Here is a 27,344-nt window from a genome sequence, read left to right on the forward strand (position 1 = left end):
CCCAAACGTGAAGATATGGAGATCCAAGCTCCACAAGTCTCCAAGCTTCAAAATCTTGCTCAAAGCTCACACCTCTTCAAACAAGGAGAAAACTCATGAAAACCTTGAAAGATTTGAAGAAACATCATGAAAACAACCCAAGGAGAGCATGAACCTACCCTTGCACGAAAAGAGAGTGAAACACACTCCATTTCTGGTCAACGGGGCTTTTATAGGTGGCCCAACCACCTCTCCTTCGGCGGCCTAAGCTGCATGGAAAACCATGCAACATTCGGCAGCCGAACTTCACCTTCGGCGGGCGAAACCAAGCAATGTTCGGTGGCCGAACTTATCCTTCGGCGGTCGAACCTGCAATTTTTCCCCTTGGTCTTTTCCCTTTCAAAACCCAATTCCTTTGCATTCAAACCCATAAAACACTTAAAAACATTTTGAAAACCTTCCTCGTACCCTTCAAAGAACCTCCGACATCCTCGAATTCCAGATTCCAATGGAGATACCGTCGGAAAGTCAGAATTTTGATGCCGGTGTCTAGCCGGGTATTACACCTGGTCTTTCTATCTCATGTCACATCATGTCATATCATATCGTACTGCGGGCTAGAGGATCATTCAATATTCATCCACATCATTTTCATCGTATTATGCAATGCACCATATTCGTGAATTCTAATGCAAACAACCTATTACATAACATGGCATTCATGATGCATGAACATGCTTAAAACATTTAATTTACTTTAAAACATAAAGTTCAGTCCTACTCACCTCTGGCTAGCTCTGAAATAACTCTAAAGCAGCTAACACTACTGACCACCTCGGTTCCTCAGGTCCGATCCTACACAGGTGGACTCAAATGAGGGACCAAACAACTCTAACATAACACTAAACATCTCCCCAAAAACCCCTCTAAAACACCTCAAAACATGCATGCAAAATAGGCAAAGGAAGGCTGGACAGGGCACCTTCGGCGGCACATTCGGCAGCCGAATGCTCCCACAGATCCGAAAGTCAGACACTTTCTGCGGCAGGTTCGGCAACCGAAAGTCTCCTCCAGAGATGAAAGTCAGGCACTTTCGGCGGCCGAAAGTCCTTTCCAGAGCCGAAAGTCCATTTTCGGGGGCAAGGTTTGGCGGCCAAAGATTGCGTCCACAGGCAGGTTCGGGAACCGAAACCACTTTCGGCGGCCGAACCTGGGTTCCCCAGCAAGGCAGAACCCGTTTCCGCCTCATGAAATCCGCCTCCAAAACCTCCCTCACTCACATCCAACACTTCCAAAACATGCACAACTCATACAACAAGCATATAGGGGTCTCAAGCTAGCCTAAACTCCCAACAAACATCACATAAACATGCATTAACATACTTTTATCATAAAAGGGTATCAAAACCCTTAACATGCACATCCATACTACCCATGCATTCCTAACCTATAACCCTTCATAAAACTCACTTAAAACATCACAAAAGATAAGGATCTACACTTACCTCTTGAAGATTGAGGGTTGGTGCGACCCAAGCTTGAAGGTATGGAGAGTCCAAGCTCCAAAAGTCTCCAAGCTCTCAAAACCTTGATCAAAGCTTAAAACTCTTCAAAGCAAAGATACAACTCATGAAAACTTGAGGGATCTGAAGAAAAAGCATAAAAACAACCAAAGGAGAGCATGAACTCACCTATGCCCGAAAAGAGAGAGAAAACTCGCCCATTTTTCGGACACGGGGCCTTTTATAGGTGGCCGGCTAAACCTCTTTCGGCAGCCAAAGCTGCTGCCAAAACTTCACCACGTTCAGCGGCCGAACCTAGGGTTCGGTGGCCGAAAGGAAGCCACCTTCGGAAGCCTAACGTGCCTCCTAAACTATCCCATATTCGGCGGCTGAACTTGACTTTCGGCGGCCAAACTTGGTTTACTTCACTCAAAGCCTTCGGAAGCCTAAAGCACTCCCGAAACAACCCCATGTTCGGCGGCTGAACCTGGCAAATGCCTCCTTGGTCTTTTCTTTTTAAAAATCAGTTTCTTTTGTATTAAAACTATAAAATCATATGAAAACATTTTAGAAACACATTTTACCCCTCTAGAAGACTCTGGCATCTTCAAAAATTCCAAGTTCCAACGGAGCTTCCGCCGGAAGGTAGGGATTCCGATGCCGGAATCTAGCCGGGTATTACAGCTGACCTCCTCGGTCTCTCAGGTCCGATCCTACACAGGTGGACTCAAATGAGGGACCAAACATACTCTAACATAACTCTAAACATCTCCCCAAAAACCCCCTAAAACATCACAAAACATTCTTAGAATACATGCAAAGGAAGACTGGACAGGGCACTTTCGGCGGCAGGTTCGGTGGCCGAAAGTCAGGCACTTTCAGGGGCAGGGTTCGGCGGCCGAAAGTCCTTCCAGAGCCGAAAGTCACCCACTTTTGGGGGCAGGTTCGGCGGCCGAAACTCCCCTCCAGAGCCGAAAGTCCAAACTTTCGAGGGCGAGTTTAGGCGGCCTAAACTGCCTCCAGGCAGGTTCGGCAGCCGAAACTAGCTTCGGCAGCCGTACCTGGGCTCTCCCAAAGGGCAGAACCCGAGCCTCACCTGCACATCCAGCCACCCCAAAGCCTCTCAACTCATACCAACTCACACAAAAGCATGCATAAACATATTTTCAAGCATTTAGGGGCTTAAAATTAGCCTATACCCCAACAAACATCACATTAAGCATACATTTAACATAAAGGGTACATAAACCCTAACATTTTAGATCTACTCTAAACATGCATTAAAACCCTTAACCCCTTCTTAAAACTTAAAACATGAAAGAAAAGGAGGATCTACACTTACCTCTTGAAGATCGAGAGGAGATGCGATCCCAAACTTGGAGATGTGGAGGAAACGAACTCTGAAGGTCTCCAAGCTTCTAAAACCTTGATCTTAGCTTAAAATCTTCAAAACATGGTAAAAACTCATAAAAACTCTGGGAGATTTGAAGAAAAACATAAAATCAACCATTGAGGGTCAAGAACTCACCTTTGCCCGAAAATGGAGACGCCCATTTTCGGACATGGGGCCTTTTATAGGTGGCTGGCCAGACCACCTTCGGAGGCCAAAGGTGCTTCCACAACTCCAGCATGTTCGGCGGTTGAACTTGAGGTTCGGCGGCAGCAAAAGGGAGCCACCTTCGGCGGCCGAACCTGGCATTTCCCTCAAAACTTTCTTTTCTTTCAAAACTCAATTTTCTTTCTTGATCAAACCATAAAAACATGTAAAAACATTTTAGAAAACTTTTATTTTACCCTTCTAGAAGGCTTCCAATATCCGAGGAATTCCGGATTCCAATAGAGATTCCGCCGGAAGGTATGAATTTCGATACCGGGGTCTAGCCAGGTATTACATTCAGTGAGTTTAGCGTCCTCAAGCAGGGCAGAACATCTTCTTTCCAGAGCCTTGACTTCTTGGCAGAGCTGCTGATTTTGAAGTTTTGACTCCTCTGCTGCCAAGGTCAGGTCCTTTAAACTTTCAGTGCGCTTGCCAAGCTCCTACTCGAGGACAACAACCCGAGCTAGGGCCTCTTCCCTTTGGGACTTCATTGTCTCAAAATGGGCCTGGGCGTTGTCGCGATCTGCCCTAACTACTTCACATTCACGCCAGACCTCATCCCTTTGACCCACGGCTTCGTTCCTCTCCCGCCTGGCTTCCTCCAGGGACGACAGTTGCTCCAAAACTTTGTCACGATGAGCCTCCGCGGTAGCTGCCCTCTCACTGGCCCTCTTGACAGCATCCCGGGTCCAAGCCAGCTCCTCTTACAGAGTCTTTAAATGTTCTTGGGCTGCAGCAAGATGACCCCGGGCATCACTAGTGGCTGCAAGGTTCTCTTCATGGCGAGCCTCCTCAATCCGGCTGTCCATCGAGCTCAGAAGAGACTGGCCACTGGTATCAATCTCCATAAAGAGACCCATCACCTAGCAAGAAGAGAGAAATTGTCGAAATAAAAAGCAACGAACATAAAGTGCAACCTGAAAAATAAAAATGACAACTCACCATGAGGAGCATCTCCCTGATTGTGTCTCCGAGCTCCGCCCGAGTCCGAGAGCAGAACGCTACTTGCTCCCTAGTAGAGTTGGCTAAAAGGCCAGTAAGAGCAAGCAGACGTGGGTCTGAAGCCTCGGTGATCCCACCAAACATTCTCTTCTGCAATAATTCAGCAACAATGCTCGCTGAAGACTGATGGGGGTGATGTCTTCTGCGTTCAAGACCTCATTATTAGGGGCAGAGAACAGTGGCTCCACATAAGTCTTTGCTTTCTCGAGGGGAGGCAGCGCTGGGGCCAACTACTTGGAAGTATGAACCCTCTTGGGAGCTGGAGCCACCGCGGGAGCTTCTGAGGAGGGAGCTCATTTTCCAGTAACTCCCTTGACAGTAATGTCACTACCCTCTGAGGTCTTCTTCCTGCAAGGAGCAGCGGCAACAGACTTGGGCTTAGCCCCCTCCATAGAGGCACCCTTAACAATAGGAACGACCTCAACTCCAACTTCTAGGGCCCCTTTGCACACCAAGACGACTTCATCTCCACCCTCAGGAGCCCCCTCTTCGGCTGGAACGACCTCGATTCTCCCCTCAGAAGCACCCTCGAAAATAGGAGCAGCTTCAGCCCTCGCAAGCTGCACGTCCTCGACTGACTCCTCAATAGCCTTGAAACCCTAAAAAGTCGGAGCGGGGGCCTGTTTGGATTTAGAAACTTTGGGAGATTGAGGAGAGGAGCTAGACCTGCTGCGGCCGAAAGCTTTGGAAGCTCTACAATCTTTGGAGCTCGGTGTGGAAGCATGGGAGGAGACTGGAGCAAGAGGAACAGTACAGTTCACCGACCTAGGAGAAATGATTTGGGCGACCTCCCGAGTCATGTCAGCAACTGGCCGCCCAGCCCGGAAAGCATCTAGAGTGGCCCTCATGCTCTCTCGAGACAAAACAAAGTTCTTCGGGGGCTTGATCTTGTCCATGGGAATCTCCGAAGCTACAAGAAGCAAATATCAATAAAGTGAGAAAGGTATTTAACAAAAATTAAAAAAGAAAAAGAAAGAAAACACAAGACAGCCAAAACAGAGTAAAATACTAGCGTTCTTGAAGTCTTGAAGACTGGACACGAATATACATTTCTCGACATCATACTTCTGATCAACGAAAGTCAGTCGAAGAAAGCTGATCTGTTCAGAGAGGCTCAGTTGGGGAAGGTCATGACAACCCAGAGGAACCTCCCTCTAAGGGAGGTCCACCTGCCAAGACAGCTCGGGATCCCCTTTTAGCTCCACCACAGCGAACCCCTTTGCCCAGCCTTTGATTGAGTCCTTATGACCCGAAAAAATATACAACCCTCATCGGGGGGCAAAATAGTAAAAATCTTATACCGCCCGAACCAGCCAGAAGAAGGTGACGAACAAACGAGCTGTGGGTGAGATACCCCAACTCAGACTGACAGACTCAAAGGAACACATAAAAAGAATTAAATTGAGAGCAAGCATCCGGGGAGTTATTCCAAAATACTGGAAAACCTCGATGAAGAAAAGTGAAAAGGGGAAGGTTAAGCCATATTCGCGCTGTTTGACAAAAAAAACTAAACTACGATCTTTTTGAGGGTCGATTAAACCAGAAGGAGGAGAATCGGGAAGAACGATCCTCTCATCGCGAAGGGAGCCCGGATACGGAAAAGAGGAGTATCCAGGTACTCTCGGGAGAAGAAATTTCTCAAGATAGAAGGGGTGACATTAGACTCAAGGTTTATTACATTAGGAAGCTTTGGACTATCCATAGCAATATAAGAAGCATACCTTAAAGATGATTGGGGCAAAAAGGCAGGACGAACGGAGCACGCAGAAAGCAGAAGGAGACTAAGGGTTCTGTGAAGATAAGGAAGATTTGAATTTTGAGAATAGTAAGGTGAAGAAGAGACGTTTTGATGGGAACTGTCCTCGGGCCAAGCATTCATAATGGGTCCTCGGTATTTACCCTCTCATCACTCATGCAATAACTGCTGAGGAGGTAAAGGGGCATTTGATAACTGACGGGTCTCGCGCCCCCCTTTGGGCTAAATCAAGGCCCACGGGAATAGACCAGGCCCTGAGCTCGGAGTGTCCCTAAGCCGGCCTACCCAGTAATTTCGATCCAGGATCCAGCGTGAACGATAGGCCGGGTCGTTCGCAGGTCCAAGCCCAGTAAGGAGGAGACTGGCCCAAGAAGGAGACAGAGAGAAATGGACAGGTCCCATCCTTTCGCAGCCCTATCCGCATGCGCACTGGGAGAAATTAAATGGCCGTCTGACATAGGTATGGCACCTGATGGTACGGGCCCACCTGACAAAGATAGACGTCCTGTATTAGAAAAGCTATCGAGCGTCACTGACAAGCGAAAAGAAAAGAATAAAAGGAATGGAGGACCCCAAAAAGAAAAGGAGAGACTTACACACACACTAAAATTCTATTATCTGAATCTCAGAATATCACGTATGAATTGATTGTGTATAATTATATATGAGTGAATTCTGAATACTTTATTTTTAGGTGTATTTAAACTAGAATAAAATATTAAAATATATAAAATTGTAAAAATTAAATTGCGAATGAAATAAATAATTGTAGGGACTAATGTATTAATTTTTTAAATTATAATAATTAAATAGATGATTTTTGAAAAAACATTGAAACTAATCTATATGTTCACTAAAACTCATTGTAATCGACTGTCCCTCCATCTCCATCAATGTTGATTTGCTTTTGAGAATTTCAGCTGCTATTGGAAAAGACCCATCAAGAAGGACTTGAGTGCCGAGCCTCCATGAAATTAGAGGGCCATGACTTCAAAGTATGTGCACGAGCCCACGACAAAAGATTAGGCCACGGGTGATGAAGTTCCAGCACCGAAGAAATAAAGTTATTGAGCCCGAAAGCCCAATCTTATAAGAACATTGCGCAGGAGGGTTACCGGTGCGGACGTCTGTGATGAACCGATAGTGAACGGCGGCGTTCCAACTAAATCAAAGCGGGATAAATTAGAGAAGGTTTTTTTTTTTTGCTACACTTTCCCTGCTTAGGGCTTTGGACTCAGACCGAGTGAAAGGAATAAAGCTTTATTCGTCTTCAACGATCAACTATGGCGGACGACGATTTCAATGATATGGATATGGGGTTAGTTTGATCTGTGTGTGTGTGTGTGTGTGTGTGTTTCTGTGTGCGTTGCACTCGTAGACGTCCATGCTCGATACCACAGACGAGTTTAGGGTTTATCTTTTAAGTTTTTAAGATAATCTTATATTTTGTGACATTCTTCTGATTTGCTGAGAAAATTAATTTAATGGAACGATACAGTGGGAAATTTTAAGTTTTTGCTTCTCAACAACTGATAAGGCCTACACATCTAACAAGTTTATTTGATATTTCAAGCATATGGTTTATTTCGTAATCAAAATCAAAAGCTCTGAATTGGAAATTTCCTTAAAGGTGTCCTAGTTTCCTGAGATAAAACATTAGGTTCTGGAAGTATACATTCCCTCACTGATGTGGATCATAGATCTTGTAGATTCTGTAAATCACTCGAATGTATATTCCATAATGATACCGTGTTGTTGTCATACTTGGTCTGAATTTTTTTCATAAACGGTACCAGGTATGGGTGTGCCTTTGTGTAAGTAGGTTTCAGTTTCTGCATTATAAATTTATTTTACTTCGTTTATTTATTTATTTTTGTTGCTCAGTAACCTATCTAAGATTCCCTAGATTATTGCCACAGATACGAGGATGAGCCGCCAGAGCCTGAGATCGAAGTAAGAAGTCAGTAATTGCATTTGATTTGTGTGATATGGCTGAAAATTCTTTAATATTATCTCAATGTCCTTGGAATGATTGGATAGGAAGGAGCAGAGGATGATGTTGATAACAATAATAATGAGGATGTTCCTGGGGAACCCATTGAAACTGAGGATAAAGAAGAACAGGAACCTGTGGAACATCCTCGTAAAACATCAAAATATATGACAAAATATGAGCGTGCCAGAATTTTGGGGACACGCGCTCTGCAGATTAGGTTATTTTTTTCCTCAATTTTCTGTATATAAACCTTATCATTTTATAACTATGCTGATTGAATTGAATTGACGGGTTCAGAAATTTTCCCTCTTTGGCTTTGCAGCATGAATGCACCAGTAATGGTTGAATTGGAGGGTGAGACAGACCCACTTGAGGTGAGATTGTTGAGAGCATTACTAGTGGACATGTGTATTTAACTGACGACAAGTCATATGCTGCAGAAATTGCTTTATTATAAGTCTTTTTACGTTTTCTTAGATTCTGGAACTTCATATTGCATAGCTCATCTTGTCTTCAAGGAAGCATCTTTATTAAATAGTTTAATTAGTGTCCTACATTGCGCAATGTGTCACTGTTGTGATGTAGGATACGTTGAGATACTAGCCTACTGATGCTTTTATGGTGTCAAATTGAAAGCAATCTTTTATTTCTAGGATTCTGATCGAGGGAGGCTGGAAGCTAGCGTTAAGATTTTGAACTAGAGCTGATTAGGGAGAGAGAAGGAGAGAGATTGCTGGTCTTCTTGTAGCTGTAGAGAAAAACCCAAATTACTGTAGCAATAATAGAGGGTAAGGATAGAATGCTGAAGTGCAGTAGAACACTGGAACCTGCACCTGTGTCTTTTTTGGTCCATGTTTTTTGGTTGAAAAATGCATTAATCTTCGACTGTGTATGTGACAGCCTTTTGTTCTGCAACACATGTGCCATTATCAATTTGGCTCAACTCCTTCCATATGTGCATCTTAGACCATAAAAGTTCTATCGTATCCTTTCTTTTTCTCAATGTAAATTATCGAATGGTGTCTTTTTATGCCTAATTTCTTATTTTGTCTAGATTGCTATGAAGGAACTCCGGCAGCGGAAAATACCTTTCACCATCCGTCGCTACCTCCCTGGTGGAAGGTAATATTCTTAGTTATAAACTGTTGTCATCTTTTAATGTAAAAAAGTTAAAACTTGTATTTTCTAGAATGTGAGGTGCTCATGTAATATAATTTTCCCTTGCTTGGGTCGGACTCTTATCTGTTTTATTTTTCAATTTCCAGTTACGAGGACTGGGGAGTAGATGAACTGATTGTGGAAGACTCGTGGAAGAGGCAAGTTGGAGGTGATTGATCAACTGGCATTTTACCGTTGCAGTCTGTCCTTTGGTCGTTGCAAAGATGGCTTGTAAATGCGTTATGTGATGTATGGCCGTATCTTCAGAACTGTTATGTAAAACACCGTCGTTTAACCATCCACATGCTTCCAGTTATATGGTCCGTAACTTTCTGCTAGTCCCTTGGAACATGAAGCACAGTACAATTGCTACTGTATTTTATCCTGGTTAACGCTGGCTGAAGTCAACAGCATTAAGGCTGCATCAGTATGATATTATTTTAAATAAATATATCAACATAAATTATTAAAGAGATACTTAATATGTTTAATTATAAATTTCTATGAGAGATTAGTTTTTATGAATTAGAGAATTTGCGGTAAAATTCATCTCACGCACGCTATGACGGGCAACAACATTTTCACGTCGTTGCTAGAAGCGTGCGATTATTTAAAACTACAACAATCAAGAGATGACGATTAACGAGTGACCCCTGCATTTCCTTTTATTTTTTTCAAGAAAAAAAAAAAAAGAAAGAAAAAGAATACAAGTAATCTCACGAGAAGCAATCAAATGAGTACTTTGGTTTTGATTTGAATTCATATGTTTTTTAATTCTGATAAAAAAAAAACTTCAAGAGAATCTGTCTTTACAAAAATTTGGCAAAGATAGCCTCCCAAATAATACAATTATTATGACAAATATGCGACAATTCAAGCAGACAAATGGTATAAGATCCCCCCATTCTGAAAGGGAAAATGTCTATGTTATTTTATGGATAAGGGTACCATCAGTTTATCTAGCTTGTTGGATCTGTTGCAGTTTTGTGTACATTAAATTTGAACCCAACTGGCGGGGGCCTTCCCATCTGAAAGGTATTTTCGCATACTATAATGATTTATCAACTCTGTGTCCCACCAAACTACATCTTTGAAGAATTGTTCCCTCCTGTAGTTATTTAGTATTTGGATTATGGCTCATAAGTGTTATAGATGTCTACGGAATAAATATGTGGACAGCGCTTCAGCTGACTCAGCTCCACGTCTTCCATCTTCCATGGCATTTGGCAATCATTATTTCTGTGAATTAGTGGAAAGATAAAATTGAGTTCCCTTTTCATTAGTTATTAATTAATGCTAAATCTCTCTAATCACTCCATTATTTGTTTGCTTTATTCACTCTTTTCGTACACGTCCATAATTCTCAATAGGTTGAACTTACAAACACAGCATAAATGCAGTGTTCAAGACACTTGGCTGTTGGGCATGCACCACTCTCTTTTGCATTATTTTATTATAATTAATTCAGCACCTTATAATTAAATGTTATAATCAATAGGTTAGGTTGCACATTTTTTTCCTTCCTTATAATTATTTTTATACGCCAATACATATGTCGTTCATTTTACAAGTCTCTCTATAATTCCTTGGATTATTAAATTAATAAATATTTTACTCATATTTTTTTCTTAAAACCCCCCAACCTCAGTGTTCCCTTTCGATTCGTCCTTGTACATGAAGAAAATGGTGACGCCTTCCTCAATCTCTCCTCCTCTTGTTTCTCTTAGGCTTTATCACCTCCTCCTCTATCTTTGAGCACTTTCTTCACTCTGGATCTTTTCTTCTTTCATAAATTTTCTTTTATTCATCTTCTTCTTCATTTCTTTATGGGGGCTGGTTTCTCTGCTTTTGCTTATTCATCCAGTAATGGAGGTCCTTCTCTGTTAAGACCCACTCTTGATGATGTGCCTGAGAGCTGTGTCTCTTCCATTCTTATGTACTTGGATCCACCGGAAATATGTAAACTCGCCGGGTTGAGCCGGACCTTCCATGGCGCTTCTTTAGCTGATTTTGTGTGGGAGACGAAGTTGCCATCAAACTATAAAACTCTTGTTAAGAAATTTTTACAAGAAAGTCCAGAGAATTTGAGCAAGAAGCAGATCTATGCGAGATTATGTGAAACTAATTGCTTCGATGGTGGCACCAAGGTATTTCTACTCCCTCTTTCTCATCCATTTGTCGAATTTCTATTGACATTATATATGCCTAAATCTTAGGTTAAAGCTGAGCTTATTAAATTATAAATAGTGATATATATGCTTCTTTTTTTTTTTTGTGAATTTGTGCAGCAACTTTGGTTGTATAAGAGCAGTGGCAAGATTTGTCTGTCGCTTTCATACAAGGCATTGAAGATTACTGGGATAGATGATCGGAGATATTGGAATCATATTTCATCCGAGGAGTCCAGGTAAATATATACACATATAGGTTTGCATATATATATATATATATATATATATATGAAAGATAAAAGTTCAGAGAGAATGGCTTGTGTTTCTTTGCTTGTTATTTGGATAAATTTTGGATATACAGCTAAAGAAAGTGACACCCCAATTACAAGAATTGATGTTTTATTGCCTCTTCTTTAATTTGCTTGGGGTTTAGATGGCATTGATGGAACCCTTTTCTGAAAATAACCTAATTTGGATATCTTTCAAAAGTTTTCATTTGTGTACTTCTCTTTAATTAAGTAATTCTCAAAATGTTAATTTCTTGTCCATGTTATAATCACAGAAGTAATTTCTCATCAGAAAACGACCATTTTTAAATCTACAATTGCGTTGTGTAGTAAAAGAAAGAGAGAAACTAGTATTTCTCAAACACAGTAATAATGGTGGTAAATTGAAGACTTCTGTTAAAAATAATACCGTCATTAACTTATTAACGTGCCCTTATTTAATACGTATTGAAAAGATTAAATTCACTAGTTTCAGACTAATTTTGATGACCTTATCAAAATATTAGTTTCACAAGATACCCAAGTTGTCATCTGTCCTAAGAAAAAGGGAAAGGGATTAGATTTGAGAAGAGGATGTTTTCTCAAGTTACTAAATTTCTTGCCTTCTCACCAAAGCATTAATTCTTTTTAACTTTTTTTCCTTGGTGATGCCTTGTCGTAAGATTAAGATTAGTATACAATTAAAAGTCTGTTGCTTGTAAATTGGATTAATTGATTTGGTAATGTATGATAACAGAAGTGCACTATTTCTTTGACTTGTAGGTTCCATATGATTGCATATCTTCAACAAATTTGGTGGTTTGAAGTAATAGGAGAAATAGAGTTTGAATTTCCTCCGGACACATATAGCCTCTTTTTCAGGCTTCAATTAGGCAAAGCATCAAAAAGATTTGGACGAAGAGTGTGTAACATGGATCAAGTTCATGGATGGAATAACAAACCAGTCCAGTTTCAGCTATCAACATCCAACGGTCAGCGTGCTTCATCAGAATGTTACCTGCATGAACAAGGAAACTGGTTTTACTATAAAGTAGGTGAGTTCACAGTCGAAAAACTTCACACACAAATTAAGATAAAATTTTCCATGACACAGATCGATTGTACGCATACTAAAGGTGGTGTATGCCTGGATTCTGTGTTAATATGCCCTAGTGAGTTAAGACACAAATTAAACCAATCTCAAGCTGTCAAGACGAACGCCTTGAGGTCTGGGGATAGCAGGATACATCTGGGTCTGGGTTTGTGATTGTAATTTTTGTGTTTGATGAAGATTGTTCAAGGCTTCAAGCTTCATGGATAGCCATGTGGGAAGCTTATTTTTTTGTTGTTGTTTCACTACATGAAGCAGAGACAATTTTAAGTTTTTTTTTCCTCTTTAAAGAGGTGATAATGCAATGCAGAGCAGCTTTTTTGTATATATAAATTTCCAATTAAAAAAAAAAAAAAATTCCAATTCCAAATAATTTGAATGCAGGGCAAGGGTCTGTTGTGTTCTCTAAGATTTGACCATAGTGATACGGCCAGTTGATTAGTGGGGTCCCATCAATGTTGGCCTTCTTATCTATAAAAGGCAGGACCCACCATTTTTAATCCCTGTCCTGATTCCTTGCATCTTTCTCTTTCCCTCAATCCACCAATTTTTTCTATTTTTTCTTAATTTGTGTGTATATATTTTCCTTGTTAACAAGGACTTTTCACCAAATTGAACCTAGCGAAATCTCAAATAACTAAAATATTTGAGAGTTACAAGGGTGTCCGAATTAGACGGAGTCATCGTAATTTTCCACTTTACACTGCAGTCGGAGAATAATGTCACGGTTAATTCTGCCTTCCACCAAAATTCAATGGACGATAAGTTTACTCGGATAGTCTGGTTGTAGTTGTAGCTATCTTTTCTGAAGGGCTTCATCCTTGTGTTTGTTGGTCCTTATCGATTCGTCAAGCAACTGGTTCGTGAAGCTTCAGCTGGACCATTTGGCTGTTTCTATTTAGTCTTTCCTTCTTAAGATGATTTTCTGACTTGTTGATTGTTATGCAAATACTGGTCAAGAATGTGTCATGAGAAAACCAATCCTGACATGGTGATACTCTATTGTTGGCTACTGCCACTGGTGTCCCTTCAATGATATAGTCAGTTGCTACTCCTAATGAAGAGCTTATACTTGGGCTTTTTATGTGAAATGTTTCACGATTTGATGAAATTAATGGAAAAAGAGAGTCGCTTTATCAGGAGCCACCGGGCCCGTAGTAGTTCTCCACAACGCGCAACCAGTACCATCTTCAATAACTGATGAACATAAATTCCCCCTAATGTTTAAATGTGCAGTCGCTTAGTTGGAAGCATCAAGGCGTAAAAGATGCAAAAGATCAAATTTTAGTTAAACACCAGCAATGCTGAGTTTTCAAAATTGCGAATGATAAAAGATTTTCAGTAGCTAACAAAACCAATGAATAGCACTTACAAAACCAATGAATAGCACTTATATGATATTATTAGAGAACATGAATCGCCGATACGAATGCGTGAAATTATTTCCCAAAAAAATACATCAATTTTGAATTGATCCTCTTTGCAAAGGATTACATAGAGATTAGAAGTAAAACAAAAATCTTCTCAACCATTGATGCCTCTATCAAACATTTGAAATCATAGACGAAAATGATAACATTGGAGTCCGTGATGAAATCCCACATTGCAGAACTCATTAAAATCGCTGTTCCAGTTTTCGTCCAATAGATTACACTTGCAAGACTTAAAAGAAAGCCCTCAAAAGAGAGAAAGAGAGAAGAAAGGAGGGAGAGAAAAAAAAAAAAAAAAGCAACAAAAAGCAGAAAGAAGCTAATTACCTACAGAAATACAACTGCCTGATGTCACAACAAATTTCGATAATTAGAAAAGCAAGGAGAGGTGGGGCAAAGCAGCTATTTAACATTCTGTACAAACGTATTTGGCCAACTTTTGCTCAATGACAGCAAATGACTGGACCATTGTTAGTCATGCCTTCCAACCATAACCAATGTTATCGTCAATGTCACTGTTAAAAAAACCATTTTCATTGAACTCATTGGCAATATCTGGAACAATGTCATCCTGAATATGGAGATTCTGAGGCAAGTCTGGCACTTTCTGATTAAAACCACTATTGCCACCCGCTGCAGAAGAATAACTGTTTGAAGCTGCTTTAAAACTGTTGCTCCTACTTGGTGCAGGTTCAGCAACACTTCCTGACACAGTGACACCAGCAGGAGGTGGTGCAGAAGAGTTGCTTCCTAATCCCAACCCATTCCCTGCCATACTCCCATTCCCATTCTGTCCAGCAAAAGGATGTTGTTGAACTCCTCCCCCACCATTATTAATCTCCTGCAGCAGTTGTTGTATCATCTGCTGTTGCAACGCCTGGTTGCCTTGAGAGGGCGCAGGATGGTTTTGTTGGAGCAAGCTATTAATGCTTAATGTTCGCACTTGTTGCTGTTGGGGTGGTATTTGTGCACTTGATATGCCGCTTGCAGGTAAGCTTTGCATGGATCCTGGTACAAAAGCAGCAGGTCCTTGGAAATTCGATGATGGGCTTTGATGAGAATTATTGAAAGACGATGTGGACTCTTGTTGAAGTGAGTTAGAGTTGGAATTCATAGAGTTTTGCCTCATGAGCAGATTCTGGTAGTTGCTCAGTGCCAAAGCTGCCTGTGCCGAACCGCTTAAAGCTCCTCGACTAACCATGTGGCTATTGTTGCTCATGTGGTTGTTTATGCTAGGATGTAATGCCATCAGCTTGTTAAGTGTGTTCCTGTCAGTTGGCAGGCCCTGAACATTCACCAGCTGTTCCATTTCTTGCATCTTTTGCATCTGAAGTTTGGCTGCACCATTATGACGAGGATAACTTTTCAAGCCCTCTGTAAGGATTGAATCAGATCCATTAATGTACTGCACGGTTAAAAGAAGTCTCTCTAGTTGCATCAACAACTGGCCACATAAATAACAAAGCAGGAGTTGCTGAAGCTCAAACAGATCAACCAACTCTTATGCAGACAAGAAAGGATGCATGATGGGTAGAGTTAAGAAAAAAAAAAGAAAAAAGAAAAAGACAGCTGGTTTCTACAGTAAGAATCAAACTGACCAGAGAGAGAAGATTTACCAAAAAACCAAAAATTAAAAATGAAATTATTTGTCAGAATGAAGCAGCAGAGCTTTCAAAATTGCATTACAAATGCTTCATACTATACCAACGTCTAGCTGCTAAGGAAGACGCACAATGAAGTAAAATTATACCAGTCATAGAAAAGTTGCCCAAATCATCCTCATAGCACAACTAGGATAACGCTCAAGGAAAGCAATTTTTAGTGTTAAAGAACTTAAAATCATTCTCCAAACAGCTAAAAGGCACTATATGAATAGAACAATTTTGATCTCCCAGCTCGGTTAGCACACTTGAAACTATGCTTGTGGAAGAAATTATTGGATGCTCCAGGTGCAATAAAAAAAATAATGAGCCTTGCACTCACATACACGGTGGGCTTTCCAAAAATCATGAAGGGTGGATTCCACATCTATACGAGTGAAGGTGTAATGAGCTGCAAGTATCTAATAATATCCCTCTTTCAAGTTTATAATTGCACTAAGAACAGTTCAATTGCAAAAGTTTCTCCAGAAATGAACACAGAGCCCATAATATATTAGCCTATAAAGGATTTACCTATAGGCCCAACTTTGTGCTCCCGGCAGAAATCAATCAAGTCCTTCATGCTGTTGACAACCTCAGAGATCTATCACAAATAGGATTGAGAACTTACAAGAAGAATCGAAGCATATAAAACAATCTTATTTCACTACTGAAACCTAGATCCAGAAACCAGTCATATTATACCTGCAAACACCTGACATATCTTTTGGAAAAACCCAAATCATTAACCGATTGTAAGTCCAAAGTCTTTGCAAGCTGACGGCCAGCAGTAAGGACCCTTAAAAACAAGCAACAATGAATCAGTATTAACTATTAATCCCACTTGCACTGACATGAGAATCCACTCTTGCACAAAACAAAATAAATCATCATATGCCCTTATCACTGAAATTTAACTCAAAAAAAGCAGAGGCAACATTTAAGACAATCATTCAAAGTGCCTATTATATGGTACCACATTTTGCCCATAAAACTACCATTTAAAGAATAATAGCACTTCAGCCAAAAAGAATTGAACAAGCAACATCCAACCAGATAAGGAAAGATTCAAGTTATTAATCAATTTGCTCACATAGTGCTGTTTGTTTGCAAGTCCTGCTGAGAAACCCCTTCAGATCCACTTTCAGCAATTGTGCTCTGGCATTTCTGTGCAACCTGAACCAATTGATTCACCTGAAAAAGCAATGGGGAATTTTATTTGGGTATATTAATAACAAAAGGCTTCGGTATTGTGCTTAAAACTTAATAATGCAGAAGGTTTAAAATAAAAGGTTGCTCCATTTAAGACAAGTAAAATAGCAAGGACTGGAATTGCACTATTTCCCCCCTCTTTTTACTAGCCAACATAATAGCAAGTTGCTCCATTTATTAGCCAAAATACAAAACTACTGACACATTATTTGACACCCCTTTTTGCTTCTCCTATCTACTGCAGAAAACTTCATTTGCTGAAATGAAATAAATGCATTCCTGTTTTTCTGAAAAGATATCAATCAAGCATTTTACCAAAAAATACACCTGCAAGTTAAACTTAAAATTGGTAAATACTGCCATGGATGTGCAGATTCCTTAAAAGTTTTACTGAGGTACACACCAAAACTTTGAAGAATTTAAAATTTTGACCTTAAAAAGGTTATCTAAGAGAATTAATGACATAATAATTTTCTTTCTTCAGAAACGTAAAAACAGCTCCATTTAAAGATTTTGCTCAAAAAGAGAATAAGTATACCAGGCTTTAAACGATGCATTATTTCACAACTAAACACATTTTTTGGGCAACAATGTCAAAGCAAAAGACTAAAGTTTTCAATAGTACCTGAGGTGCAACCACCCTTCGTGGGAGAAGTTCTTCATGTCGTCGAGCACAAAACTCCCAAGACAAAATCTGAAATGTATAGGCATTTCATATGTCATCAGGACTTCTCGACAAATTTAGAATCAATACATGCACATAAGACATTTCTATTACCTTCAAGTCATGGGTGAATATGATGCGAAGCTGACCCTCACGAACAACACGAAGTTGCTCATATACACTCTCTTGAACTGCTTTTCCATACTCTAGCATCATTATTCCAGAAGGGAATCTAACTTCACGTGGCAAGTCCAAAAACAGAAGCTCATCGATAACACCACTGCCAAATTTGATTTCATCTAGTCTAGGAAGTACTTCAAAAGTAGCCTCTGTAAAAATTAGCCGCAAAAATTGAATGTAATTAATTCCCTAAAAAGGTGAAGATACTGAGTTACAAAAATTGAAGTGTCTAAATTCTCTCCCTCACTCCCTTTTTTCCTTTTTCTATAAAAGCACAAACAATTAGATTCTGCTGCATATCTAGAAACTAAGTCCATCTCAATTTTCAGATCAGTTTGTCCTTCAACCAAAAAGCAAAGAATTTCAAGAATTTCAAGAATTTCAGCTTAATGGTAATTGTCTTTAAGTACAAAATCCAATACAAAGAAGCATCAAATCCCCTTACCAAATCCTCTTCCAGACTTAGAACCACAAATATCACATTGCCATGCCTCCTGAAATCAAACGGGAAACAAAAGGTTGTTTCATACAAATGCAGTGCTAAATACATGGTTTTGGAAGAATAAACAATACTAAACAAAAACATAATGGACAGAATAAGTTGAAAAAACAATTAGATTTTCCATGGATATTTTTCATGGACATAATAAGTAGAAAAATCAACTTGCATAATTGATAAGAAAAATGGATGACACAGAAGTACTTAGATCAGTATGTCAACATTATCATATAAAGCAAAATAGGAAAAAGAAACTTGCCATAGCTGCTTGAGGGAAAACACCAAGTGCGTGATGCCCAACATTATCATACAATGACAAGCACCATCTTTTCTTTGCACGAGGTGAATAATACTCTGCCACAAATTTCCTCCAATAGGCAATAGAATTCTCCTATCAGAATAATGAAAGCAACAATATGATTAAATGCATGTTTTCCCTTCAGAACTTAATTGAAATTAAAGTTGCAATTCTGGCTTGTCTGTAGAAGAATGCAAGCACGTAAACATAGGAAAAATAAAAGAAATTTGCAATTTATAGAAATATGAACTTACTGCTGGCCGCTGTCGTTGATGATACAGATATTGCATCAACCGACGTGCACATATACCTCCATCATGAGGACGCTTCATGGAAGATACTGGCTGCATGGTCTGTTCTTGCATTTGCTGCCTCAACTGCATCTGCTGCTGCTGCTGCTGCTGCTGCAATTGGGCTCTCTGTAAAGGTGGCATAGATTGGAAAAGTTGCTGCTGTTGCCTCAGTCTCTGCTGATGAAGCAATGTTTGTAGCTGTGGAGTTCGGCCCTGCAACTGCATGGAGTCCTGTCTCTGAAGCAGTTGTTGGAAAACTTGCTGCTGCAGGATCTCTTCCTGTTTGATATCCAATCTTGGCTTCTTTTGAACTTGGGTTAGATTATTAGAGTCCTGGAGGAAGCCACCAGGAGCCCGCGGCCCCATGGGAAGTGAAGGTTGTACCGCTTGTGAAGAAGGCAGAGATGTCGCACTCGATGCCCCCTGTTGCTGCTGCTGATTCTGCTGAACTTGCTGTGAGCTTTGATCTTGATGATTGCCCTGCTGCACTACAGAGGACCCATCAACAACAGACGAGCCTGAAATGCTTACATTATTGGATGAAAAAGACATGGGAGATGCTGGCAAGCGCATATATGACTCTGTATTGATGCTAGCACTTCTCTGCAGATGGGGACCTCCCGAAAGTGCTGAATTTGCATCTGTCACCAAAGAACTTGCCCCAACACTTGGTCCAGAGGTTGCCACACTGTTCAAAACCGCATTATTCACGTCCCCAGAAACCGGACCTAGATTGGGTCGCACAGTTCCAGGAATTGAATTCGATGAGTTACCAAATGATGAGGTCAAATGTGAGCTAACTACAGCCTGGGACTGCCCATCCCCGTGGAAGAAAATTCCAGAACTTAAGGAAGATTGGGCTAAACCTCCAGCCACACGAGAAGGTGCCATGGCAGGCACAGCCCCCTGGTGGCCAGAGTCTAAGTAGCTCTCCAGAGCCAGGCCTGACCAGTACTTTCAATAGGAAAAATGTTCAATCCGCTTAATGTCTAACTGAAACCCATGCAAAAAATAAATAAATAAATGAAAGAAAAAACTTCAAAAGGGTATATAAGTACAGATTCCCCCAAACAGAATCAGAACTCCCGCTTCACCATCCAAAGAGAAAACTAAATTGGATTTGTTGTACAAATAGTGTCACTGATCAAGGAGACTCTTGCTTGGACCAAATGGAGTGCAATATTTTGTGATCTGTTTGAGCTTTCAACAATTTGTTGTAGGTATCTAAGCAATGTTCAATTAAAAAAAAAACAGCAAATAACAATATTAGCTGTAGAAATACACACTAACATGGAAAAATAACGAACTGAAGTTTTTTAAAGATAGCTCCCCTCGTTAATAAATAAGTAACTAGAAAGCTTTTCAGAAACACCAAATCTTTCAATATATGACCACTGAAGTAAGAGAAGAGCATTATTACCAATTATACCCCCCAAAACCCTAATTTTTAGTCAACTTCCCTTGATAACGAGACGAACTTATAAAACGAGCCCGAAAATTATGTAGATTACAAGGACTAATGCCGACGATATAACACAAGTCGTGCTATTAACTTCTAATCAAGCTTAATCTCAGGTTAATCACGCATTGAAAATCACAGTGTGACAGAACTCAAATCCAAATCGATATTGCCGAATTCCCAAATTACAAAGCCAGAAAAATTTACTGTTCAACCTTAATTGAACACTTGAATAAACTGAAGACTGAAAGATCAACAGGCAAGCAACGCAAGGAAATCTCGTAAAAGGATGTCATTAACTTAAAACACTGATCGATCACAATTTAAAGCTTAAACCCGGAAAAGAACACAAATTAAAGAAAGAAAAACTTAAAGAAAAAGAAGTTCAAATCTCTTCCTTCTTTTTTTGTTAAGAGAGAATTATAATGAAGAGAAACTACTAACCTCGAGACAGCGAGCTGGATAAAGCAAAAACGTTTTTTTGTTCCTATCTCAATCGGGAAACTGAAATCAGAGGATGGAGGGGGAGAGAGAGGTAGAGGGTTCGAGGAGGCTGCTTATATACGCAGCGGGAATTGCAGAGGCGGAGTGACCGGCTGCACTAGTAGCTAACCCCTATACCACCGGTTGTTTCCGGTGAGATATAGCACACGTGTCCGTTAAAAGGTATGGTAATGTAGTCGGTGTTAGATCGCTCGGTGGCGACAAGCTCGTATATGACGTGTCATAAAATCATTGGTTAAGATGAAGGTTGCCTATGATGAGGGTTGGCCTTTTTAGGGCAGAATCACCTATAGTAGTTTCTATTATTATACTCTGCGATATGGAAAGACAAAATAGTGAGAGTGTGAGAAGTCCAATTTTTATTTAAAAGAAAGAGAAAAAAAATACAATAAAATAAGAAAGAAAATGTGTATAGTATTTTATATATTTTCTACCTGTTTAAAATAAAATCTTTCAGTGAGTTTTTTAATTTTAAAAAAATATATTAAAATATTTTTAAAATTTAATTTCATAAAAATATATGTTCTTTATGTTGCCTTAATTCTCAAGCTAAAAAAATTGATATAGCTTAATAAAAATAATAATTTTTATAGTTATTGACGTAAATTTTTTAAAAAAATCTCTTTAAGTCGAAGAAAATAATGTAAATACAACATTATATTATTGTAAAGAATAGTACGAGACCTTATTAAAATAAAAAGTATGATTGATACTTTGCATTTATATTTGACTATATATTCTTTATTTATAGAGTCATACGTATTTGACTAATATATTACTTCATTAATAATCCCAAAGCCTTCTGGTTTATCTCTTCCCTTGTCCTCCAAGATTAAAGTTGGCTTTTATAATTTAACGAAAAATAAAAAAGCTAACATAAAAAAATAGTAATACAATTAATTATATAAACGTGACCAGATTATTAATAAAATAAATTTCAAAATAATGTTTTTGTCAAAAGTTGAATTATTAAGTTTTAATTAATTTTAAATTGCGAAATATTCTTAAATTAACTGTCCTTGTATTTACCAAAATAATAATAATTTTTTGAAGGCCACTAATATGGAAAATAAATTTGATCCACATGCACCAGCACAAAAGCCGATGATGGCCTAATACATTTTGACTAATTGATCGCAGCCGTACGATTGAGCTTTTATCTTCCACTCCACATGGGCCAATAGATTCCATAGGAAAAATGATTTCTTCATATAAAAATACTTTTCTCGAATCCCTCTTTTCCTATTTATCTTGAATTAAAAATTCAAACCAATTTCAATATAAAAATACAGTAATTTGATATACTCATTATAAAATAATTAAATTAAATTAAAATTTACACTATTGCTGTGTTTCATTTTTTATGGATCGAGATGTCAATTTCTATTTTTATTAATTAATTTATTCTTTTGCTTTTTAAAAAATAAAATTTTAAATTCACTCAGATGACTTCCAGGTTTAAAAGATAGCAACAAGCTACATTAAAACATAAAGCTCAAGACCCAGGCCTAAAGCCCATCAAGGAAGAAATGGGCTATGGCCCAACTGTCTGAACATGCAGACCTGGGCAGGGGAGGCCACTGGAAGTCAAAACTAACTCCAATTAATCAAAATGTACAAATAATACTAAGAAATTCATTTTTTAAAATTTACTTATTTACAATAATGTATAATGAATACTATTATTTTATAATAATGAATACTGCATATTAAAATTTTCTTCAAGTAAATTAAGTTTTGAAATACATTACTGATTTATTTTTCTTAATAACAAAAACAATTTATTTTTAAACTAAAAAAATTAACAACTAGTAATAGTTTAATAAAATTTCATTTTAAATGAACACATGTCAAATGGAGCTTAAAAATTTTTTCTTGTAAAACGTGTGCTTTTCCTGTCTTCCTTGTCTATTTAAAACCACTCCTGAGATTCTGAAAAGAGGGAGGATCTGCTTAATTCTTTCAGGATTTGCAGATTATATATTCATATCTTCAGGGAAGCTAATAACTAAAGCTGACAAAACCTTCTTTTTGTTGCGTTGAACTGCCGCTAAAACTTCCTATCTCTGCAGGACGTGGTGCTTTTTTCTTCTAATCTGTAATCTTCCCGAGTATAAATTTCCAGGCTGACACTCAAGAAATTTTGTTCGTTACAAAAAATTTCCCAAGCATACACCAGATTCTACCACTACAACAAACAAAAAAGGAATGATAAACTTCAAAATGGGCTAAAGGCTGAAGCAGAAAGCATCAAGAAAGAAATAAAATATCAGTTTTCACACAATTGGTTTTCTAATAGCCAAGACTATAGGCACTGCACATTTTGTAGTATCATGTTTGATATGGGTAAATCAGATAGAATACCTTCTGATATTCTGAAATCCAAAAAATAGAGTTTACTGTGATTGTTTAAGTTTAATTCCCGAGAAATGTATTTAATTCCTCTCTTTTTATCCTCTTTCCCTTCGTCTGCTAGCCGTGCCTAACGGACTCCCTGTTACAGTACCGCTCGTCTCTGTCGGACAGATCTGTAGGTACAAATGGCGTCAGACGTCCTCTCCACATCAGGCGGCTATTTAATTCCTCTCGGCGCGCATGCAGGGAGGGCTGCTAGGTGACTGGACCTGCTGTCCTTTCTCATGTCACGTCATGGACTGAGCCCGTAGTTAGGATATTTGGACTTGTGAGTGGTTCGATCTGCACTCTGAAACTATGTCTGAGCCGAAGGAGTTGGTCCGGCCTAAAAGAGAGGCTTCCTGAATCTTGGTCTGGGGCAGCCTTCGCAGGCCTCACCTCCTAGCTAGCCCGTGAAGTCCGGTAGCCATCACCTTCTTTCTTTAGTAGGACACATTTAATATTCTTGGTTTATCTTATATAAATGTGGTTTTCATTTTTCACCTTCTTTCAACTTTTGACATGTTTGTGACCCAGGAACTTAAAATATGCTTTAAACCTTTTGGAATCAATGTGTCTCTGGGATGATTTCATTCAGAGCAGTATCTGCTTACCAAAACGTCTATGATATGTATCTATATGCATAGCTCACTTAACTTACTGCTGCTTGTGGCCGTGATTCCACAATTTCTACATTGCTGTAGTGGAAGGAAGCACAAATGCAGCTTGCTGGAGGACCATAGATCCTTTGTTTTGCTGCCACATTTCTAACTGTCTATTCCCAGTGGAGATAGAAGGCTTAACATTGGCAGTACTGGAACTCTTGTGAAGTTGTGAACTGAAAATGGCAACTTAGAGAAGCTGCCATGGCTGATGTTCACTGTCTGAGAAGCATTTGTTCCAATTTCTGTTTTTCCTGAGATAAGATTCTTTAGGGTTTGAATTGATAGGCAATTCTGTGACACTCACTTTTGCATGTCAGCATGTGCAGGAGGAGACATGGACAAATGGGCCGGCCAACAACTCCAGTGGGAATTCTGTTTTTCCCTTGGAAGCAAGTGATTTTCATTTATAGGTTAAAAAAAATAAATAAATCAAGGTACAATTCAATATCATTATTCTTTAATGGGCTCCAGCAATGTAATAATGGAATTTGGACAGCTCCATTTCTAGATAATCTTCTTCTTCTGTAATGAAGCAAAAGTGCAAAGATAATCGAAACGGATATATTTTATTTGGTCAATTAAGATGGAAGATGTATAAAATAAATGTGGTCTTCATCCGAGACAGGCTTAATTTAAATGAATGGGATTCCCCATTATTGAATACCGTGGCAATTCATTAATGGAGATGCATAATTAGGGGGCTTCACCAGCTCTGAATCTGATGCTCATAATGCAATTGTCTGGTCATTGTTCTCCAATAAATCTTAATGCCATTAACTAATCATTGTTTGATTACAATTAAAATTTAGTTTTTTAAGTTTTAGGCATCCGTAGATACCCACATTAACTAGTACTGTTGATTTAACCTTGCTAATCAACTTCTATTAAAAATAAAGTTATTAAAGGTTCTTTATTATTAAAGAGGTAAAACTTTTCATTTTCACAAAAATGTGAGGACAACTGGTTCAAGATTAAAGGCTAGAGAGCATAGGCAGCAGTCCCCCGCATGTCATAATGGTGTCATTTCCAACATCACATCCTACCAATATGATTTTTTTATATATATATAATTTACTTCTCACTGCTTACTCACTCAACTTTTAAATTATAAATAATTAAAAAGTAAATATATATTACTCATTTAATTTTTAATTATAAAATAATTTAATTTTTATAACTTGATTGAAATGTTTAATTTTAAAAAAATTAAAAGAAATATTTTTTTAAAATAAATTTTTATGTTTAGCAAAATCAATAATATTAAATTAATTTTAAATTAAAAGTAAATATTATTAAAATTTTATAAGAAATGATTTCACTTAATGTTATTTATATTAAAATTAATTAACTAATCTTTGAAAATTTTTTTATTTTTTTAATTTTAAATTTATTTTTTACTTTTAATTAATAATTACTACAAAATTATTTTAATTTAATAGTGACTATTAATATACAGTTAATACATTTATAATTAATATTAAAAATTTATTATATTATTTTGTTAATAAAAAAATACAATTTTTATATTTTTAATAGTAAAAATTATGTAAAATTTAGATTTTGAATGTTACAAAAATATTAATAACGTTTTCTCAATGAATAAAAATAATTATTATTTACAAGAATAAATATTTATATTTAATTTAAAAATAATAAGAATGATAAATAAATTAAATTAATTTAAATTTTATTATTAATTTATTTAATATAAAAAATTCTAATTAAATTCTATTACATTTAAATGATTCAAAATAAATAAATTTTTTTCATGAATAAATTAAATTCTATCAATAAAATTCAATTATTTTTTTATAAAAATTCATATCAAACAAATACATTATGTTTGAGTCAACAAATATTTTATAATTTAATTTTTATCTTTATCAATTAATTTTATCTATATTATAATTCACTTTTGCTTTCTATCTGCTAGATAGAGAGAGACACAAAATCTCTTTTTTTTGTCGGCTTTGTGCGGCTTCCCTATTATTTTTTAGTGGGGTGGCTCTTCTCTTCTTCGTTCGAAAGTGGATGTACACCCTCTCCTTTGGGCGAGACTGTGCGTAATTTTTGTGATTTTATTATGTTTTGCTTTTATTGAGAGAGAGTTTTTTTGGCTTGCCTTGTTTGTATTGTTTGCATTTGTGTGGTTTTTTTCTTTATTTTTATATGTTGCTTCTTAGATTTGCATTTGAAAATTTTTCATGAAGAAAGTATTGTTGATTTGGAAGTTGTACTCGACTCCGGAAGAGATGACTTGACACGATTGAGGAAGAGCGCATCCTTCCCTTTCAGAAGCGTCCAACTCTTTCTTTTTCTCTCTATTTGATTGTATATACCTTTATCGTCCAACTCATTTTTTTGCTTAATTCTGAATATATCTTTATCGTCTGACTTGCAATTTCTCTTTAAACTTCTGCTTGTAATTAGTTTCGATTCGTGAGAAAGAAAAATCTTTTTTTATCGCTAAAGAATGTTGGTTCTTGCAAAAAAGCGGCGTGTTTTTGTATTAATCGAGCTGGGAAGTTAAATTTTTGAATAGAACTTTTAGAGTTTATTATTTAGTTGGATTCTTTTCTTTTGGAACCCTCAAACCTTACTTCTAAAATATTTGTTCTAAGTTAGATCTTGGACCTGTCTATATAAGCCTTGAACTCTTTTATAATCTTTAACCTTTAATAGTTTTTTAGCGAAATCTTTATATCTTTAAAAAAAAAAAAAACCCTCCCCTTTACGAATTCCTTGGTAGTCTAAAACTTCAAACTTAAAATTTCTGGAGTTGAGTTTCTGTTTCCAGCCTTTAATTATATGGTAATTTATAATTAAATTTTTAAAATTATTTTTATCAACAACTATTCTCTGAAATTTTTATTGTTAATATATTAAAATTTATAACAGTTTGATGAATCACATTTTTATTATATTACAATATACATAAAAACCTAATTTTATTTCTCATTAAAATAAAAAAAGGTATAATTTTAATGCTGTCTAAGAATACTAAAATTACAAAATAGCCTTATCAGTGATTGGTCATTTGGCGACTTGTATGTATATGTACATGTGTTGTTGATAATGGGTGCTATTTCATCTGTTTAGAATATTTGTGGAATTTGGACATGTACCAAAATTAGCTTTCCCTACCAACAATATTTTTATGACTAAATGAAACAAAACGACGCCACTTAACTTTATAAATTAGAGCTTTGCTTATTATTTACACATAAAAATTAATCGCAAACGTAATCTCAGAATTGAGTAAATTATTATAAGAGGAATGAGAATGGGACTGTCCATGGGTGAGGCTTCACGTCTCAACAATATTCAAAATTTTGTTAGTAGTTGGATTTTCATTTTCCAAAGTGTAATTAGCTTTAGCTAATCAAGCAACTAACTAATAAATAGACCTTTTAACACCCAGGACTCGCCTCGCACACTTTGGGATAACGTGTGAGATTGGTGCATTTGTTAGGGTCAACAAGATCTTTGATGACATCTCATCTTCTCCATTCCAAATAATTTGGTCATGCCAATCTCAGCTTAATTATTTGCACTTATAAAAATCCTA

The 27,344-nt window shown here is 37.7% G+C and overlaps 3 protein-coding genes across 5 annotated transcripts; 2 read left to right on the forward strand and 1 right to left on the reverse strand.

Annotated features, from left to right (window-relative positions):
* The first annotated feature begins 6,928 nt into the window (after positions 1–6,928).
* LOC110630925 (DNA-directed RNA polymerases II, IV and V subunit 6A) lies at positions 6,929–9,465 on the forward strand. The gene is made up of 6 exons (XM_021778576.2): positions 6,929–7,154; positions 7,756–7,789; positions 7,877–8,049; positions 8,155–8,206; positions 8,887–8,954; positions 9,098–9,465. The coding sequence occupies exons 1-6, from the start codon at positions 7,120–7,122 to the stop codon at positions 9,165–9,167; spliced, it is 432 nt and encodes a 143-aa protein (XP_021634268.1). The 5' UTR covers positions 6,929–7,119; the 3' UTR covers positions 9,168–9,465.
* Positions 9,466–10,570: 1,105 nt separating this feature from the next.
* Positions 10,571–12,921, forward strand: LOC110600633 (F-box protein PP2-A11). The gene is made up of 3 exons (XM_021737506.2): positions 10,571–11,137; positions 11,279–11,397; positions 12,211–12,921. The coding sequence occupies exons 1-3, from the start codon at positions 10,817–10,819 to the stop codon at positions 12,692–12,694; spliced, it is 924 nt and encodes a 307-aa protein (XP_021593198.1). The 5' UTR covers positions 10,571–10,816; the 3' UTR covers positions 12,695–12,921.
* A 1,205-nt stretch (positions 12,922–14,126) lies between these two features.
* LOC110600632 (probable transcriptional regulator SLK2) lies at positions 14,127–20,843 on the reverse strand. 3 transcript variants are annotated; one of them, XM_021737503.2, is made up of 10 exons: positions 20,658–20,843; positions 18,716–19,978; positions 18,423–18,554; positions 18,110–18,158; positions 17,599–17,813; positions 17,446–17,514; positions 16,702–16,802; positions 16,314–16,407; positions 16,143–16,212; positions 14,127–15,342 (listed from the first exon to the last, which is right to left on the reverse strand). In XM_021737503.2, exons 2-10 carry the CDS (start codon positions 19,643–19,645, stop codon positions 14,444–14,446), a joined length of 2,559 nt encoding a protein of 852 aa, XP_021593195.1. In that variant the 5' UTR covers positions 19,646–19,978; positions 20,658–20,843; the 3' UTR covers positions 14,127–14,443. The 3 variants fall into 3 exon arrangements, with proteins under 3 accessions (XP_021593195.1, XP_021593196.1, XP_021593197.1); XM_021737504.2 differs by having other exon boundaries at positions 18,716–19,747; positions 20,658–20,790; XM_021737505.2 differs by having other exon boundaries at positions 18,716–19,482; positions 20,658–20,779.
* Between the last annotated feature and the right edge of the window lie 6,501 nt (positions 20,844–27,344).

Source organism: Manihot esculenta, chromosome 14 (assembly GCF_001659605.2).
Source record: "Manihot esculenta cultivar AM560-2 chromosome 14, M.esculenta_v8, whole genome shotgun sequence".
NCBI lineage: Eukaryota > Viridiplantae > Streptophyta > Magnoliopsida > Malpighiales > Euphorbiaceae > Manihot > Manihot esculenta.

Bases quoted from the DNA above. Each gene is read 5' to 3' on its own strand.
- LOC110600632 (XM_021737503.2), bottom strand. From the start codon at position 19,645: ATGGCACCTTCTCGTGTGGCTGGAGGTTTAGCCCAATCTTCCTTAAGT. The intron at 18,159-18,422 runs GCAAGTTTCTTT...GTTTGATTTCAG, and splicing joins TTTTCCCTCAAGCAGCTATG to GAGGCATGGCAATGTGATAT. The intron at 15,343-16,142 runs GTAAATCCTTTA...CAATCCTTACAG, and splicing joins GCACAAAGTTGGGCCTATAG to AGGGCTTGAAAAGTTATCCT.
- LOC110600633 (XM_021737506.2), top strand. From the start codon at position 10,817: ATGGGGGCTGGTTTCTCTGCTTTTGCTTATTCATCCAGTAATGGAGGT. The intron at 11,138-11,278 runs GTATTTCTACTC...GAATTTGTGCAG, and splicing joins GCTTCGATGGTGGCACCAAG to CAACTTTGGTTGTATAAGAG. The intron at 11,398-12,210 runs GTAAATATATAC...TTTGACTTGTAG, and splicing joins ATTTCATCCGAGGAGTCCAG to GTTCCATATGATTGCATATC.
- LOC110630925 (XM_021778576.2), top strand. From the start codon at position 7,120: ATGGCGGACGACGATTTCAATGATATGGATATGGG. The intron at 8,050-8,154 runs GTTATTTTTTTC...TTGGCTTTGCAG, and splicing joins ACACGCGCTCTGCAGATTAG to CATGAATGCACCAGTAATGG. The intron at 8,955-9,097 runs GTAATATTCTTA...TTCAATTTCCAG, and splicing joins CGCTACCTCCCTGGTGGAAG to TTACGAGGACTGGGGAGTAG.